Genomic DNA, 14,217 nt, shown 5'->3' with positions numbered 1-14,217 from the left:
TGGTGCAGGGTGGCACTTGCTCTGCCGCCCTGCGCCATGGTGCTTGTAAATATGCCCCATTGTGTGGTAACTCTCAGTGGCACAGCGCAAACCAATTTAGCTCAATTCTACCAATTTAATGCCTTGAAGACGTGCTGTTTTTCAGTCTTGGTATGGGGGAGGGTGGAGACTGACTTCCTGGCTGTTCCTGCAGCCACTGCTCCCTTTTTACAAAATAAAACAGACAGCTGTTTGACTTGTACACAATTTTTGGGTCATTTTTCCCCAATGTTCTCTCTACTTGCTGTTCCTCATTTTCTTATTTTTCCTGTGCTTTCTGTTGTTCATGTTGCTTATGTGAACTTCACTTAGAAGTATAGTCAAGGCCACTAGAATTTATGTGAGTTTTAGGTTGCATTATCTTCTAAATAATTATAGATTTTCCACATTTGTCACATAAACCATCACCTGCTGCATAAGTTACAGATTTTACCCAAAAAAGTGTTCTAGCTCAAATAACTCAAAACATGGCAACATTTGTTGCTGTGCAACAGACAGTCCTTTGCAAAGGTTAAAGGTCACTCTTCTACTGCAAAGCAGACTGTGTGCATTCCAAGGCCCCCCCTTGGTCCACGGCACTGGCATTCCACAAGCCTTTCCATGGCAGGGTTCCTGCCATGGAAAGGCTGGCAGAAAGCTGAATTGTAATCAGCTAGGCGGCGCTGAGGTCAGAGCCACCCTGGCTGAGTATGACTCAGATCACGTCACCCCTTTGGATACCACGTTCCTAGCGGGGATGAGGGTCTAATGTGGCAGTCAGACTGCCACAGTTGAGGCAGTCTGACCGTCATTGTGAGGGTGGCGGTCCTTGGAATGCTAGCCTTGTAATCAGGCCCTAAGAGTGCTAGTAGCTTGAGATGATTTTAATCAAATATGTTAACTCTTATTCCAGAAAAGGTTAGAGGCCCTTGCTCTACACCAATGCACTCTACTGTGCAACACTCAACTCTATGCCCCTGTACCCTATGTCAATCCACTATATGTCACTCTAATCTACTCTGCACCACTGCAATCCATGCCACTGCATTCTACACCACTTTACTCTACACCATTACACTCTATGCTACTTTACCTAACTGCACTCTACCCTGCACCACTCCACTCCACTCAAACAATCTACTCTATGCCACTACACTTTACTGCACTCTACATCACTGCACTCTATGCTGCTGCTCTCTATGCCACCCTACACCACTGCACTCTGACACTCTACTTTGCAACACTGCACTCTCTGCCACATAATTCTATGCCACTCTGTTCCACTCCACTCTATGCCACTGCACTCCATGGCACTATAATCTACTCTTCACCAGTCTATGTTCCTCTACTCTGCACCACTCCATGCCACTGCACTCTATACCATTTGACTCTACTCTGTACTCTGTGCCACTGCACTGTATGCCACTCGGCTCTATGCCACTGCCATCTACATCACTCAACTCTACGCCACTCTACTCTACACAACTCTACCCTGCATCACTGCACTCTGCAATATTCTGTTCTACTATGTATCACTCTAATCTATGCCGCTGCATTCTACGGCACTGCAATGTACGCCGCTGAATTCAGTGTATTGAACTCTGCACTACTATACTCTGCAACACTCTGTCAATTCACTCTCCTCTACTCCATGCCACTCCAGGGTATGCTGTTCTACCTGATTTCACACTATGTCACTCCAATATGGGACCCTCCTTACCACTCATCTCTACAACACTCTACTCCACTCTTTGCCCTTCCACTCTATGACACTCCACACCACTCTCCTTTATGTTACTAACTTTTAGCCATGCTGAACAGCAGCCAGGCTGGTGAACAAACTTGACTAAAATACATTGGCAAAGCCACTAGCTGTTGCATAGGCAAGACCTATTGGCTTTGCCAATGCTCGATTTTTAGGTACATATTTATTTTTGTTACTGATCTGCATGGTAGGAGAGGCAGAAGTAACACAGGGAGCACAAGTGGGGAGAGACAGCAATACGGGACAGGGAGGAGAAATCAAAGTTTCCCTAGAGAAATTCACACGTGTTGTAAAGTTATCATGAAATCATTCTGGTGTATTTCACACTCAGTTCAAAGTTGTCCCTGAGTCCTCTAGTAATCCACAGTCATCAGGAAGTTGTCCTGTAATCATCCTGGAGTAATCTACAGTCATTGTGAAGTTGTCTTGAAATCATGCTATAGTACTTAACACTTATCCTAAAGTTGTCAACTGGTAATCCCTAAGTAGTAAGAGATCATCATGCATATTCAATTGGAGTAATCATGACACTATCCTAGAAGGTTTTGCGATGACTCTAGAGTCATCTCACTTAAATATTTCACCCTGAACACATGCTTCAGGATGGCTTGGGATGACTTCCCCAGATAATTGCAAGAATAGCCTAGCCAAAATCATCGGATGACTTCAGAATGACTCCAGGAAGATCTTCCTTTTTGACTTGGGAAGTGAATGGCTCCCAGATCTAAGCTGAGCATTGATGCCTTCTGTGCTGGTTCCATACATAGGAGGTATGCCCCTCCCATATGCTCTGTAATCATATTTTACCAGGCATCGCTTCACTGCTCTCCAGAAGGAAAGCCGACCAATTCTACACCCTAGGTCTCTCACATTCACTTTGCTACCTACAATGTATGTAGGTATTTATTACATATCAGGGGAAGAGTTGTTGTTTGAGTACCTCTACACAGCATATCCCATCCTCGTTGCCAGTGATGGGATTAGTCACCAAGATTGTATTCGTAAAGTACAGTCATCTTCATAATCAACACTCAAAGCCCACCAGAACTCTGCTGTACCACAGAACTCAAGTGTCAAAAACCTCAACAGAAACCACCGACTACTGGATAAGGTGACGGGGAAACTGGCATAAGGGAAAGGGATGCGGAAGGTGTAATTACACAAAGGGGAGATATCATATGTTAATAGTAAAGATTATAAAAGGTTCCAACAGAAGACGTACATTTTTAGTTTGTTATGCCAAGCTTAAAAATAAACGCATAGAGACAAAAAAGATCACTGCACTAGAGTGATTCTTAGACACTAAAACCTATTATTCAAAATGATTTTCAGGTTTAAAGCGGCTTCTCAAACATAGGAAGAGAACTTGATCAGAGGTAATTAATTAACTATTGCTACATTTAGGGGCCATGGGAAGGCTTCTCTCAATAGAAAACTGTAGGCTTCAGCAACTTTATTATGTTGAAGAAAGCTAGGGTGTGCAAAGACCAATTCATGTGTCAGAGAAACTGGGGATGATACAGACTTCTTTCATACAGAGGGACTTCAGCCTATATCAACTTGGCTTCTTGTACTTCTAGTATGAACCTCACAGAATACAAAAGACAGACACAGGGAACTAGAACAATTTTCCTACCCAGATTTTCCCGCAAAAGCCAGGTGAGCACGGAATCTCTGTATGGAACAAAATCTGTCTTCTTTTTCTTTTTGTTCTGAAAGAAAGAAGCATCTTTATTTATTTTGAATGACACATTATATAAGGGGTACATAGTATACAATACATATAAATTGGTTGCATAGACCGGCAGGTGTGCCATGTTGGATGAGCATGTGCAGTTGAATATTGACAATTAAGGCAGAGACAGACTCATATTTTGATAATATATACAGCATAGGTATGTATTAGCAAACTCTATTGGGTGTTGAGTGAGCATGAAGCTTAGGACGACTTGATGTGGTTGCTAAGGTTGATTCACGAGCCTGTTCTCTGAAGCAATACTGATAGAAGGAAGAAAAGTAATAACTCAAATAGGAAATGTTAAAGCATTCCAGTGCAGAGGCCTGAGCAGGGAGGAAAAAATAGAATTGTGTGCAGTGGAGGGTAAAGGTTGGCAGGTCTCAGAGATGTGGTTGGAGTTTAGGTGGAAAGGGTACTGACTTGGTCAGAGCGGGAACGCTATTAACAGTTTTAACATACCAGGATTAGCTGGGCCAAGTAGCCAAACATCTTTTCTGTCATAGGGAGGGAGGTGTTTGTTAAAAAGTGTAATAATTACTAATTGTGCAATGTTTACAACTTTGTTTGTGGGGTTAAGGGCATATTTGTGGAGATCCAAGAGCCAGATTTTCCAGTAGTCCAGTTTGCTAATTATAGCAACATTTATGAGTCTGTTTGTACTGTTGAATGGAAGGCAAGTACATACTTTACACTGTTGATAGTAAAAATGAAAGTGAAGTAATAAGGTTCCAACTCATCTGAGAATAAAAAATTGACTGCAACTTCATTGAGTGGGTTCAGAGGGAATGAGAGACCCAGAGAGAGAGAGGTTGATGGCAGCAGGAAAATAGAGGATTTCTTTGTGAGACAAGCTGAACATTAGAGGGAACAATACCATGCAGTGATGGATAACTTGTAGGCATTTGGAGAAATGAGCTTGCAGCTGAGAGGTGAGACATGGGAAGCAGAACAAGATTTGAGGGTCATCAATGTACAGGTGATTTCAGAAGCCAGTTGAAATAATGAGGGCATTATAATTTATTTATTTATTTGTGAAGTTTCCTATAGCACAAACAATTCCCGTCAGGGTATCAGAGTGCTGTACAGAGAGGTGATATGTACTTAAGTATATATGCAAATAGTAAATACTGTACATATAACGGCAAGTCAAGCAAAAAAAAATGAGTAAAAGGTAAAAAATAAATAAGAAGCATAGTAGATACAAAGTAACAAAAGTGTATAGCAAATGGAGTACAGGTTTGTATACATGAAATAATAATCAGTTTTGAGTTGCTTGATGTCTATAGTTGAAGGTATTTATTCACGAGCAGCCATTTTACTTCTTTTTTGAATGAGGAGGTTGATGGGTCAGATATGGTTTCAGGAGGAAGAGCATTCAATATTCTCCGGGGAAGACCAGAAAATAAGTGGTTATACGTTTTCTTTTGTTCAATTTCTAAAGTTTCAACAGTAGAGCGTAGGAGCTTCTTAGGGACAGACTCGTACCATGTAGTTTAAGTTTTTTTGCCAGGTTAGAGAGAGTGTCATAGTGATGAGCTTTGTGTGTTAAGCAGGCTATCTTGAGCTGAATCCTTGACTCGAGAGAGATCCAATTGAGTTGTATTAGATTTGGTGTGATGTGATCACATTTTCTTGATCCAGTGATGAGTCTAGCAGCTGAGTACATTGTAGCCCTTAAAGGAGCTAGCCTATCTTTGGGTAACCCTGCCTGGGTTGTACACCTGTAATCTATACAAGAGATAAATAAGGATTGGATTGCTAACTGCAAGCCATTTGGACGTAGAAACTGTTTGATTTTCCTTATTGTATTGATCTAGTGGCTGGCTCCTCTGGTGGTAGCATTGATGTGGTCTTGCATCTTCAGGTATTTCTGAAGCTTAATGTCTAAGGATCTAGTGGAGTCAACAACACGTGGGGTGCAGTTGAGTGCCGTTAGTTGTTTGAGTCAATCTTGTGTAGAGGCAGGATGGTTGTGGAGGCAATTAAGAGAAGTTCAGTCTTGAATGTGTTTAGTATAAGATGATTTTGAGATAACCATTGTTGAGTTTTCAGTTGGGCGCAGTTAAGAGTTTTGATATGAGCTGAGGAAATTTTCATGTACAATTGAGCATCATAGGTGTACATGTGGTAATGTATGTAAGAGTGATTCAGGATTTTGGTGAGAAGTTTTATGAATAAGTTGAAAAGCGTGTGAGAGAGTGCAGATCCTTGGGGGGCTTAAATGGGAACTGGAATACTGTTAGAAAGAGATTGGCTGACTTTGATTCTTTGTGTTCTGTTATGAAGGAACAATGCGAACCAGCTTAAAACTAGACTAGATAACCCTATCCTTTTCTTAAGAAGATTAATCATGTTGTTATGTTTGACCATATCAAACTCATAGGAGAGATCAAGAAGTCTAAGAAAGCAAGGCTTGTTCTAGTCAAGTAGTCTCGGGCATCATCCACAATGTGCTTAAGTGCTGTTTCAGTGCTGTGATGTGATCTGAAGCCCAATTGGTATTGGTCAAGGAGCTGACATTTCTCAATGTAGTTGCAGAGTTGTAGATGTACTCATTTCTCAAGTAGTTTGCCTATACTCATGTTGTTAGTGATTGGCTGAAAGTGTTTGGGATCAGACAAGTCTGCATTTGTTTTTTTTGGTATTGGGGTGACCTGTCCTATTTTTAGGCAGTCAGGAATCATGCCCTGTGAGAGGGATTCATGGACAATCTTAGACCAGAGTGGGAGAATGAAAGATATAAGCTCCTTGAAGAACTTGGTGGGTAAACGATCAGTGAAGTGGTTCAAGGATTTTAATGCTGTTACTGTTTTGAGTAGCTCAGCATCGTCACAGTCTTAAGATATACCATGTTGCAATATTTTTTGTGGTATTACCCAAAGATCCAGAAAGAGGGAAACCATGAGACTGGACTGGGCTGGGCCTGACTATGAGGATTCAAGGAAGCAAGCTGCAATTTTAAATCAATTGCCCTTGTTGTATTAATGAAGTATGTGAAGATTTCATTAGTGCTAGGGAGTGAATCCTTGTTTGCAGAGTGTAGGTTAGTTGAGTAGTTAGCGTGTTCTTTTATGATATCAAATAGTTTTTTGGTCTATTTTTGTTGCTGTACAGTTGTGCTCTAAAGTGGTTGATGTGGGCGCTACGGATGAGTCTGTTATACAAGCTTCTTGTCATTCTCATCTGTTTAAGGTGTGTTAAGGAAGGAGAGTTTCTCCATGATCTCTCGGCCCACCTTGGTTTGCGTTGTTCCTCATTAAGTGAGCCATTGAACCAGGGTTTGGAGTGTTTGCTGGGCATTCTAATGAGTTACTTTGGAGAAATAGTGTTGAGTATATCAGTCATGAAATGGATGTAATGCTCTGAAAGGTCATTCAGATTAGTCATGTTAGAGGGTAGGAGAAGGAAGTTGTTGCTAAAAAGTTAGATCAGCACTGTTGATATTTCTCATATCTCTACACCATTGTTTGGTCCTACAAGGTTTGCCATGTCTAATCATCACCTTCTCCAAGACGAGAGAAGAGATTAGGTAGTGATCTGACCAGTCACAGGGTGATACTGCTTCCAGTTGTATAATGTTATGCTTAGCGATTATAAGATCAAAGGTGGAGCCTTTGTTGTGGGTAGGTCGGTTGCAATACTGGGTGAGGTTTAGGTCTGAAAAGAATGCCTTGAAGGTGTTCAGTATGGGACCATAATTGTCCTTCCAATGTAAGCTGAAATCACCAAGAAAGATTTGGCTAAAGTGTTGGTCTGAGTTAGAGGATATGGTCTACATAATTTGTTCAATGAAAGGAAGGTTATTTCCCAGGGGTTCATAGATCATGTGTAGTTTACACACCAACTTGTCATTGTTCCGAATTCTGATGCCAAGGTATTCAAAGGAGGATGTAGGACCAGTTTGTGCATGTGTTAGGGTGAGAATGGAGCGACAGATGCATGCTATGATGCCTCCAACTTTGTCAGGTCTATCCAATCTGATGATGTCATAGTTGGGACTAACTAAAATGTCCAGAATGGGTGAGGAGGTGTCTTTGAGCCATGTTTCAGTTAAGATCAGGAGGACAAGTTCTTGTGTAAGAATGAGGTTGGCAGTATCAGACGCGTGTTTTACCTCTGATCTGCAGTTATGAAGCATAGATTTGATATGTGATTTAGTTACTACTTCTTCTAGATGTGATGTGGAGACAAGTAATAGATTATCCTTGTTCATACTTGTAACATTGACACTGGGTTCTTTAAACAGGTTGGAGGGGATAGTTTGGATATTGATCGGTGCAGGTGGCAGTCATTAAGTCATGATAGAAGAAGGTAGCGGATGTAGGCATCAGAAAAATGCTCAGTAACTCTTTCGGGTCTGGAGTAGTGTTTGAAACGGGACCTCAATTTCAAGTGCAAAATTAGGGATTTCATGGTTGAAATCTCAAGAGCCTTTGTGGGATGGTTGTACTGTTTTGTCTCTGGGGTTCTTTTACTTTCAGAGGTCAGGTTGGGATTCCAGAGCTTCTCTGTCTTCACCAAGAACAGTAACAGGTCCTGTATGATGGCTTTAACTAGTTGTAGATCATGCTCATTATCAGCAAGCATATCCTCAATGGAGGGAAGGACTGAAGTATGGAAGGATGGATTATAGGTAGATAGCAAGAGTGTCCCCTCATAGTCAGAAGTGCTGGACTGCATTGTGGATTGCTCGCAGAAGAAGAGGGAATCGGTAGAGAAGCGATAGAAAGATGCAGTCTCATAGCTGGTGTACAAGAGGTGGCTAATGGTAGAGGGTTAGACAGAGGATTCAGAATAGCTTTGTTAGCTGGCTTCTTGTTTTGTAGGGGAGTTGCAAGTGGAGAATAGGGGATCCTGTGGACGAGTGGGGTGTCCAGTGTAACGCGTTGTGGTAGAAGGGTAATTAGTAGACTCGCAGATCTACGGGTTGTTGTTGATGGCTTTAGAACAATGAGTATTCTGTCCCAATGTAACGCGAGTAGAGGGAGAAGGCAAGTTACTCAAGTTGGTTCTAGAGGAGGTTCTGGAGTCCTTGTTTGTAATAAAAGGCCTAGGTCCATCAGCGACAACTCTATTGTTGGAGCAAGAGGACCAGTGATGTAGAGTTAATGATGGTGAGGTAGCGATGATAGATGACGCATGAGATTTATTTTTAGGGTGGGGGAGGGACTTTGATTTGGTGAGTAAGGAGGGACAGTATGGGACAATGTATATTTCATCATCATAAAGATATTGTCAAACCATTCTAGATTTTGGTCCAATGCTTGTATAAGGACTTTCCCAGTGTTGCTGAAGAAGATGGTTAGGTCAGCCTTGAAGTCTGATGAGGGTGTGGGGGGGGGGTCCGAAAGCCCTGCGGTGTTTTCCTAGTTGTCTTAGTTTGGAGCATAGATGTTATGATTCTTCTCCATTGAGCTCTTCTGTTGGTGTAGAATATTAGGTCATTGACCAGAGCTCCTTTTGAAATACAAAAGTAGGCATCAAAGATGAGCATTTTGTGGTACCTCTTGAGTAGTTTATGTTTGAAATTCTTAGCAGCGTTTTTAGATAGGTCAGGAGGTGAATAATCTTGAAGGCACTACGATCCACTAGTGACAGCAGGTTGTTGTTGGAGCTAGTGTTATTTAGAGCCATGGTGAGAGCAGGGGCAATTGTATGTGGTGAGTAGTGTTTTATGGAGGTCAATGGATCATTACAAGATGTCTGCCCTATTTAATGTAAACTATGGTGAAAGAGCTCGGGACTATGAGAGGGTGACTGGAGTTTTAGAGATAGTGGATCTTCACAAGACCATTTCAAGATGGTCATCCTATTTGAGATGATAGTAGGGTTTTGCTCAACTGGTCCTATTTTCCTTTCTCTACCTTGTGGTGATAGCAGTCCTGTTCCAGTTATTATTAATGGGGAGAAAAGACTGCCATTTTGGGAAGGGGCCTCCAAAAGGGTGGAAGGGAGTCGGGGGCCCTCAAATTGAGGAACACACTGGCCCTAGGAGAGCCCATTGATGGTCCTGCGAGTTTGGCAAGGTTAACAAAACATTTGAAATGAGCTATGAAGTGGGACCATATCCAAATTGTAACTATGATCAAAGCCCAGCTGCTAGGAGGACAAACAACATTGCAGAGTCAAATCAACACACTCAATGAATGACAAAGCAGGTGCGCATATTCCAAAACAAACTTGCTCAGCCCAGAACAATCTCCAGCGCTTTGACTCTTCTTCACTTTCAGAGCATGGGCATGCCTCAAGACCTATTTTAGTTTCATTACTGGAGGGGGCAGACATTTTGAGTAGAAGGAAAGATTGTCCCTTCAATTTTGAACTGAGGAGAGAAGAACCCTCAAAATGGATGTTTGGGTAAATATGCAAGATATAGAGCCTCAAATTGATAGTCTAGCATTACCCAAAGCAGGTTCCAGTATCAGAGTTGAGCATCTTCGCCTGCACATAACTGATGCTTTTGGTAGAAATGGCCTCGAGTCACCCTCATAAAAATGCCACTGGGATGAGAGTCGAGAGAAGCTGGGCCGGTGAGTGAGTGCTTGCTAGTTGCCGGTGCAGGAAGTCAAAAGGAGGAGGTATTCAGCCTCGGGTGCACCGGGTAGTATTGGCTGCCTCAGCATTTGCAGCAGCTGCAGAGGGTGTCAGAATCTAACATAGGGGCAGTAGTGATCTTGCCTCAGAGGTTGGAAGTTTGAGCCTGCAGCCTAACAGATGTCCAGAGGGGAAGAGCAATACTGGGCACCTCAACCGTCACGAAGTTTTCAGTACAAAGCCAGTCAGGCACCATGGGAGCAGGCGCTACCAGCGTGTGAGTGTCAGCTGGCACAGGGTGGCCTTTAGTGTATCCGGGGGTATTGGGTGAGTGAGATAATATATTGGGTGCTCCAGATTTCTATGAGCAGAAACTAGTTATTCACTATATCAACGGCAGTCAAACAGTCAGGGAAGTTGAGAACATTAGTGAGTCAGTTGTGATGGGCAGGGATTGGAAGTTACAAATTCAAAAATGACCAGGTTGCTTTTCAGTGATGCTGATAGAATTGTAAACAAATAAAGAGGCGAAATGAGATTGGTTCAGCAGTCACAAAAGGTTTATAAGTGAGCCTATTGTAGCAATCTGGAGAAAAAGAATAGTAGGGGAAAAAAAATTGAGTTTAAATGGGATGAGGGATAAGCAATACGTGTTTTAGAAGCTCTTACACTGCATCTGAATTGAAGAAATGGTGTAATCGTCTTTCCAAAAATATGAGATAGGTGGGCTAAAGGAGAAAGAGCCAGGAATGTTACAGTTTTTGGGGAAATCTGGGTTGGATCACCTAAAAATGTGAAGGAGCTTGGTAGGAGAGTCTGTGGAAATGAATGTGAAGGATGCAATACGAGAATACCATCTGACATACATATTGTGGCCTTAATCCTCAATATTGTTTAAAAATTTCATTATTGGAGTTAATAGGAAGTGTATAACACATGGGACAGTACCTTAGTTAACAATAATCACCCTCATCATGCGTCTAGACAATACTTAGGACATTATGTTTATTATAGAATATATTTCTGACTACTATATTCTCACATACAACCATGTGAAGTAGTCTTTGGATCTTTGAGCTTGGAGCATGAGGGAGGAGGTGGGAGCATTGTAGGTAGTAATGTGAGTGAGGGTTACACGTTGAGGATATCAGAGCAAAGTATTTGGTAAATGTATTAGTCTGAGTATAAGTGAGGTGGTGGTACAGAGTGGTGCGAGAAGCCACTGTCAAGTTTGCAATAGGTGTTTAGGGTGTAGTTGGAAAGAAGAGATGAGTTTCTGATAATATCTGTATTGGGCTTTGTCTAGAGCCTTGATGAGGGTGATTATTAAAAAATTGTAGGTTTCTAAGTATATTTGTAGCTGTCTGAAGTTGCGATGGTGATGTCGGGGTTAGAGGAGTGGTAGAGCCAGGTCTCGGTGATGAAGTAAACATCAGGGGAGAGGGTGGTGTTGCTGTACCAGATTTCCATAGCATGCTTGCAGAGAGATCCGGAGTTTAGCAGGATCCATTGGAGTAGCTCGGAGTTGTTTGTGGTCTTGTGGGTGTAAGTGGCGCAGGGTCCTGTGCGGGCTAGCAGTCCTGTGTTGCATGAGAAGTAGCAGTGGCAGCAGCAGTTGAAGGGTCCTTTGGATGATTGCGGGAAGGATGTGTGGCAGTAGTTTTTCCAGTGACCAGGGTGCAGGTCAAGGAGCTCCTTTGCTGTGTAGCGGTGGAGTGCAGGAGGGCCAGGGGTCCTGGCACTGGGCGCGGTCCAGGCATGGACAGACACAGTCAGGCTTACCATTGGCCATGCACAAAGCAGGTCACACTCTGTATGCTATTGTGACAGAACCATGCCATCACTCATTTCACGATCGCAGACACTCAGCTCAGCATTTCCAAGCATCACAGCTCCTCTCACCACAGCTGGAGCAAGGTAACCAGGACACAGTGGACACAGAACCTCTGCAACACACAACCCGAAGCATCATCAAACCTTGACCAAGCCATCCAGAAAACGTCTGCATGGATCACCAACTACTCCAACAGAGTTGCCCTGCTCTAACCAGCAAAACCTCAAACACTCCAGCTGGTACACCTCAGAAGCATAAAAAGCAACTGCTACCCACTCGCAAAATAATGGCGTACCACAAGGAACACCTCCAACAGAGCTGCCCATAAAACAGCTTTCAGCAACTACCACACATGCATCAAGGAAGCCAAGACAGCAGCCATCACAGCCCACATCAACCCAGTGGCCAACCACAAAAAGTAGTCAAGGAATTTTCCAGCCTGACAGTCACAGAGAACACCATCTTCTCTCCTAAGAATTCTGCAACTCTCTCTCTGAATACTTCTAAAACAAGATCACCTCAATCTACAACAATTTCAACCCCCAACCCACGTCTCTCAACCTCAATCACCTCCACCAACCAATGCACACCAGCTGAATTATTACTGCTTGGTCTCCGCTCACTACTCCGAACACCAAAGCCATCCGGCCTCAATCCACTCTGGCGCGTTCACCTACTCCTGCCCCCACCGACTCTTCAATCTTAGAGCTATCCCAATCAGCCCTGAATTCAGCAGCATAATCGACATCTCCTTTTCCATGGCAGCCTTTCCGGACAAATGGAAACATGCAGAGGTCAGACCCCCCCTAAAAAATGTATCCTCCGCACCCAGCGATCTAAAAAATTATCAACCAATTTCCATGCTCCACTACAAGCCCAAAGTACTGGAGAAAGCCATCAACCAACAACTCAGTGAACACTTGGAAAAAAACACCTATTTGTCTCACAATCAGGTTTCCACACTAACCACAGCACTGAGACTGCACTGATTGCTGCCACAGATGACATCAGATATCTCCATGACCACAGAGAAACTGTGGTCCCGATCCTTCTCGACCTCTCTGCTGCGTTCAACACTGTCTCCCACCACACCCTCAATGAAAGACTCTACAAAATCGGCATAGAGCAAAGCACCTTCAAGTGGATTGCCTCTTTCCTTAGAGATTGCACACAGAGCATCTGCTCACCTCCTTTCACCTCCAAACCCAAGGACGTCATATGCAGCATACCCCAAAGATCTTCCCTCAGCCTGACCTTGTTCAACACCTACATGATGCCTCTCACAGATGTTGTCACATCTCACAGACTCAACATAATCTCCTATGCTGACAACACTCAACTAATCCTATCACTCACCGAGGACCCTTCCAATGCCAAGACTAACTTAGGCAATGCCATGACCAACATGGCCAACTTCATGAGAGACAACTGCCTCAAGCTCAACTCCGACAAGACAGAAGTACTTATCTCCAGGAAGAGCAAGATCACTTAGGACAGCATAACTGGGCCCAATACCCACACCCACAGACAATGCAGGCTTCCTAGGCATTACCCTTGACAACAAACTGACCATGAAACAACAAGTGAATGCAGTCACCTCCTCCTGCTTCCACACCCTTTGCATGCTCCTTAGAATCTTCAGATGGATCCCAGTCAACACCAGAAAAACTGTCACTCAGGAGGTCGTCAATAGCTACCTTGACTATGGCAGCGCTCTCTACGCAGGCATCTCTTCCCACCTCCTCAAAAGACTACAGCCCATATAGAATGCAGCAGCCAGACTCATCCTGGACCTACCCAAATGAAAACACATCACCCCCTCCTCAGAAACCTCCACTAGCTCCCCATCTACACGAGATGCCAGTTCAAGATACTCACATAAGTTTTGAAAGCTCTAGACAGTCAAGGACCATCCTACCTCAACCATTGACTGAACTTATTTCTACCCCCAAGATACCTCTGCTCTTCCTTTCTTGCACTCACACACCCCCCGCATTAATTGTAACTGCAGCGGGGGCTGCTCCTTCTCCTACATCACTGCCAAGACCTGGAACGACCTGCCCCCCACCCTCTGAATAGCACCCTCCCTGTCAGCCTTTAGATAGAAACTGAAGGCATGGCTGTCGACAGAGACATAGGACCCTCAGTGCCCAGATACCCCTACGGGGTGACAGTGCTGGGCATTACAAATGTTGATTGATTGATTCAGTTGTTTAGGGCATGGGTCTTTCCATTTGCATAGTTGGAATTGCAAGTTATATTTCAGGGATGGGCTGTCAGAATATGTTCAAGGGTGACCACTGGGTGTTATAGGGTTGAGTGCATAAG

At 43.4% G+C, this 14,217-nt stretch overlaps 1 protein-coding gene across 3 annotated transcripts in view; it reads right to left on the bottom strand.

The window, feature by feature from the left end:
* KIF1A (kinesin family member 1A) overlaps nt 1-14,217 on the bottom strand; it is a 3,950,406-nt gene that overhangs the window by 3,219,455 nt on the left and 716,734 nt on the right. For all 3 annotated transcript variants that reach the window (XM_069213666.1, XM_069213667.1, XM_069213668.1), the window contains exon 12: nt 3,420-3,495. In XM_069213666.1, the coding sequence (XP_069069767.1) occupies nt 3,420-3,495 (76 nt within the window). The remainder of the gene's footprint in view (nt 1-3,419; nt 3,496-14,217) is intronic.

The sequence above is a fragment of the Pleurodeles waltl genome, chromosome 11 (genome assembly GCF_031143425.1).
Source record: "Pleurodeles waltl isolate 20211129_DDA chromosome 11, aPleWal1.hap1.20221129, whole genome shotgun sequence".
Lineage (NCBI taxonomy): Eukaryota > Metazoa > Chordata > Amphibia > Caudata > Salamandridae > Pleurodeles > Pleurodeles waltl.
This window is presented reverse-complemented; position numbering and strand designations above follow the sequence as displayed.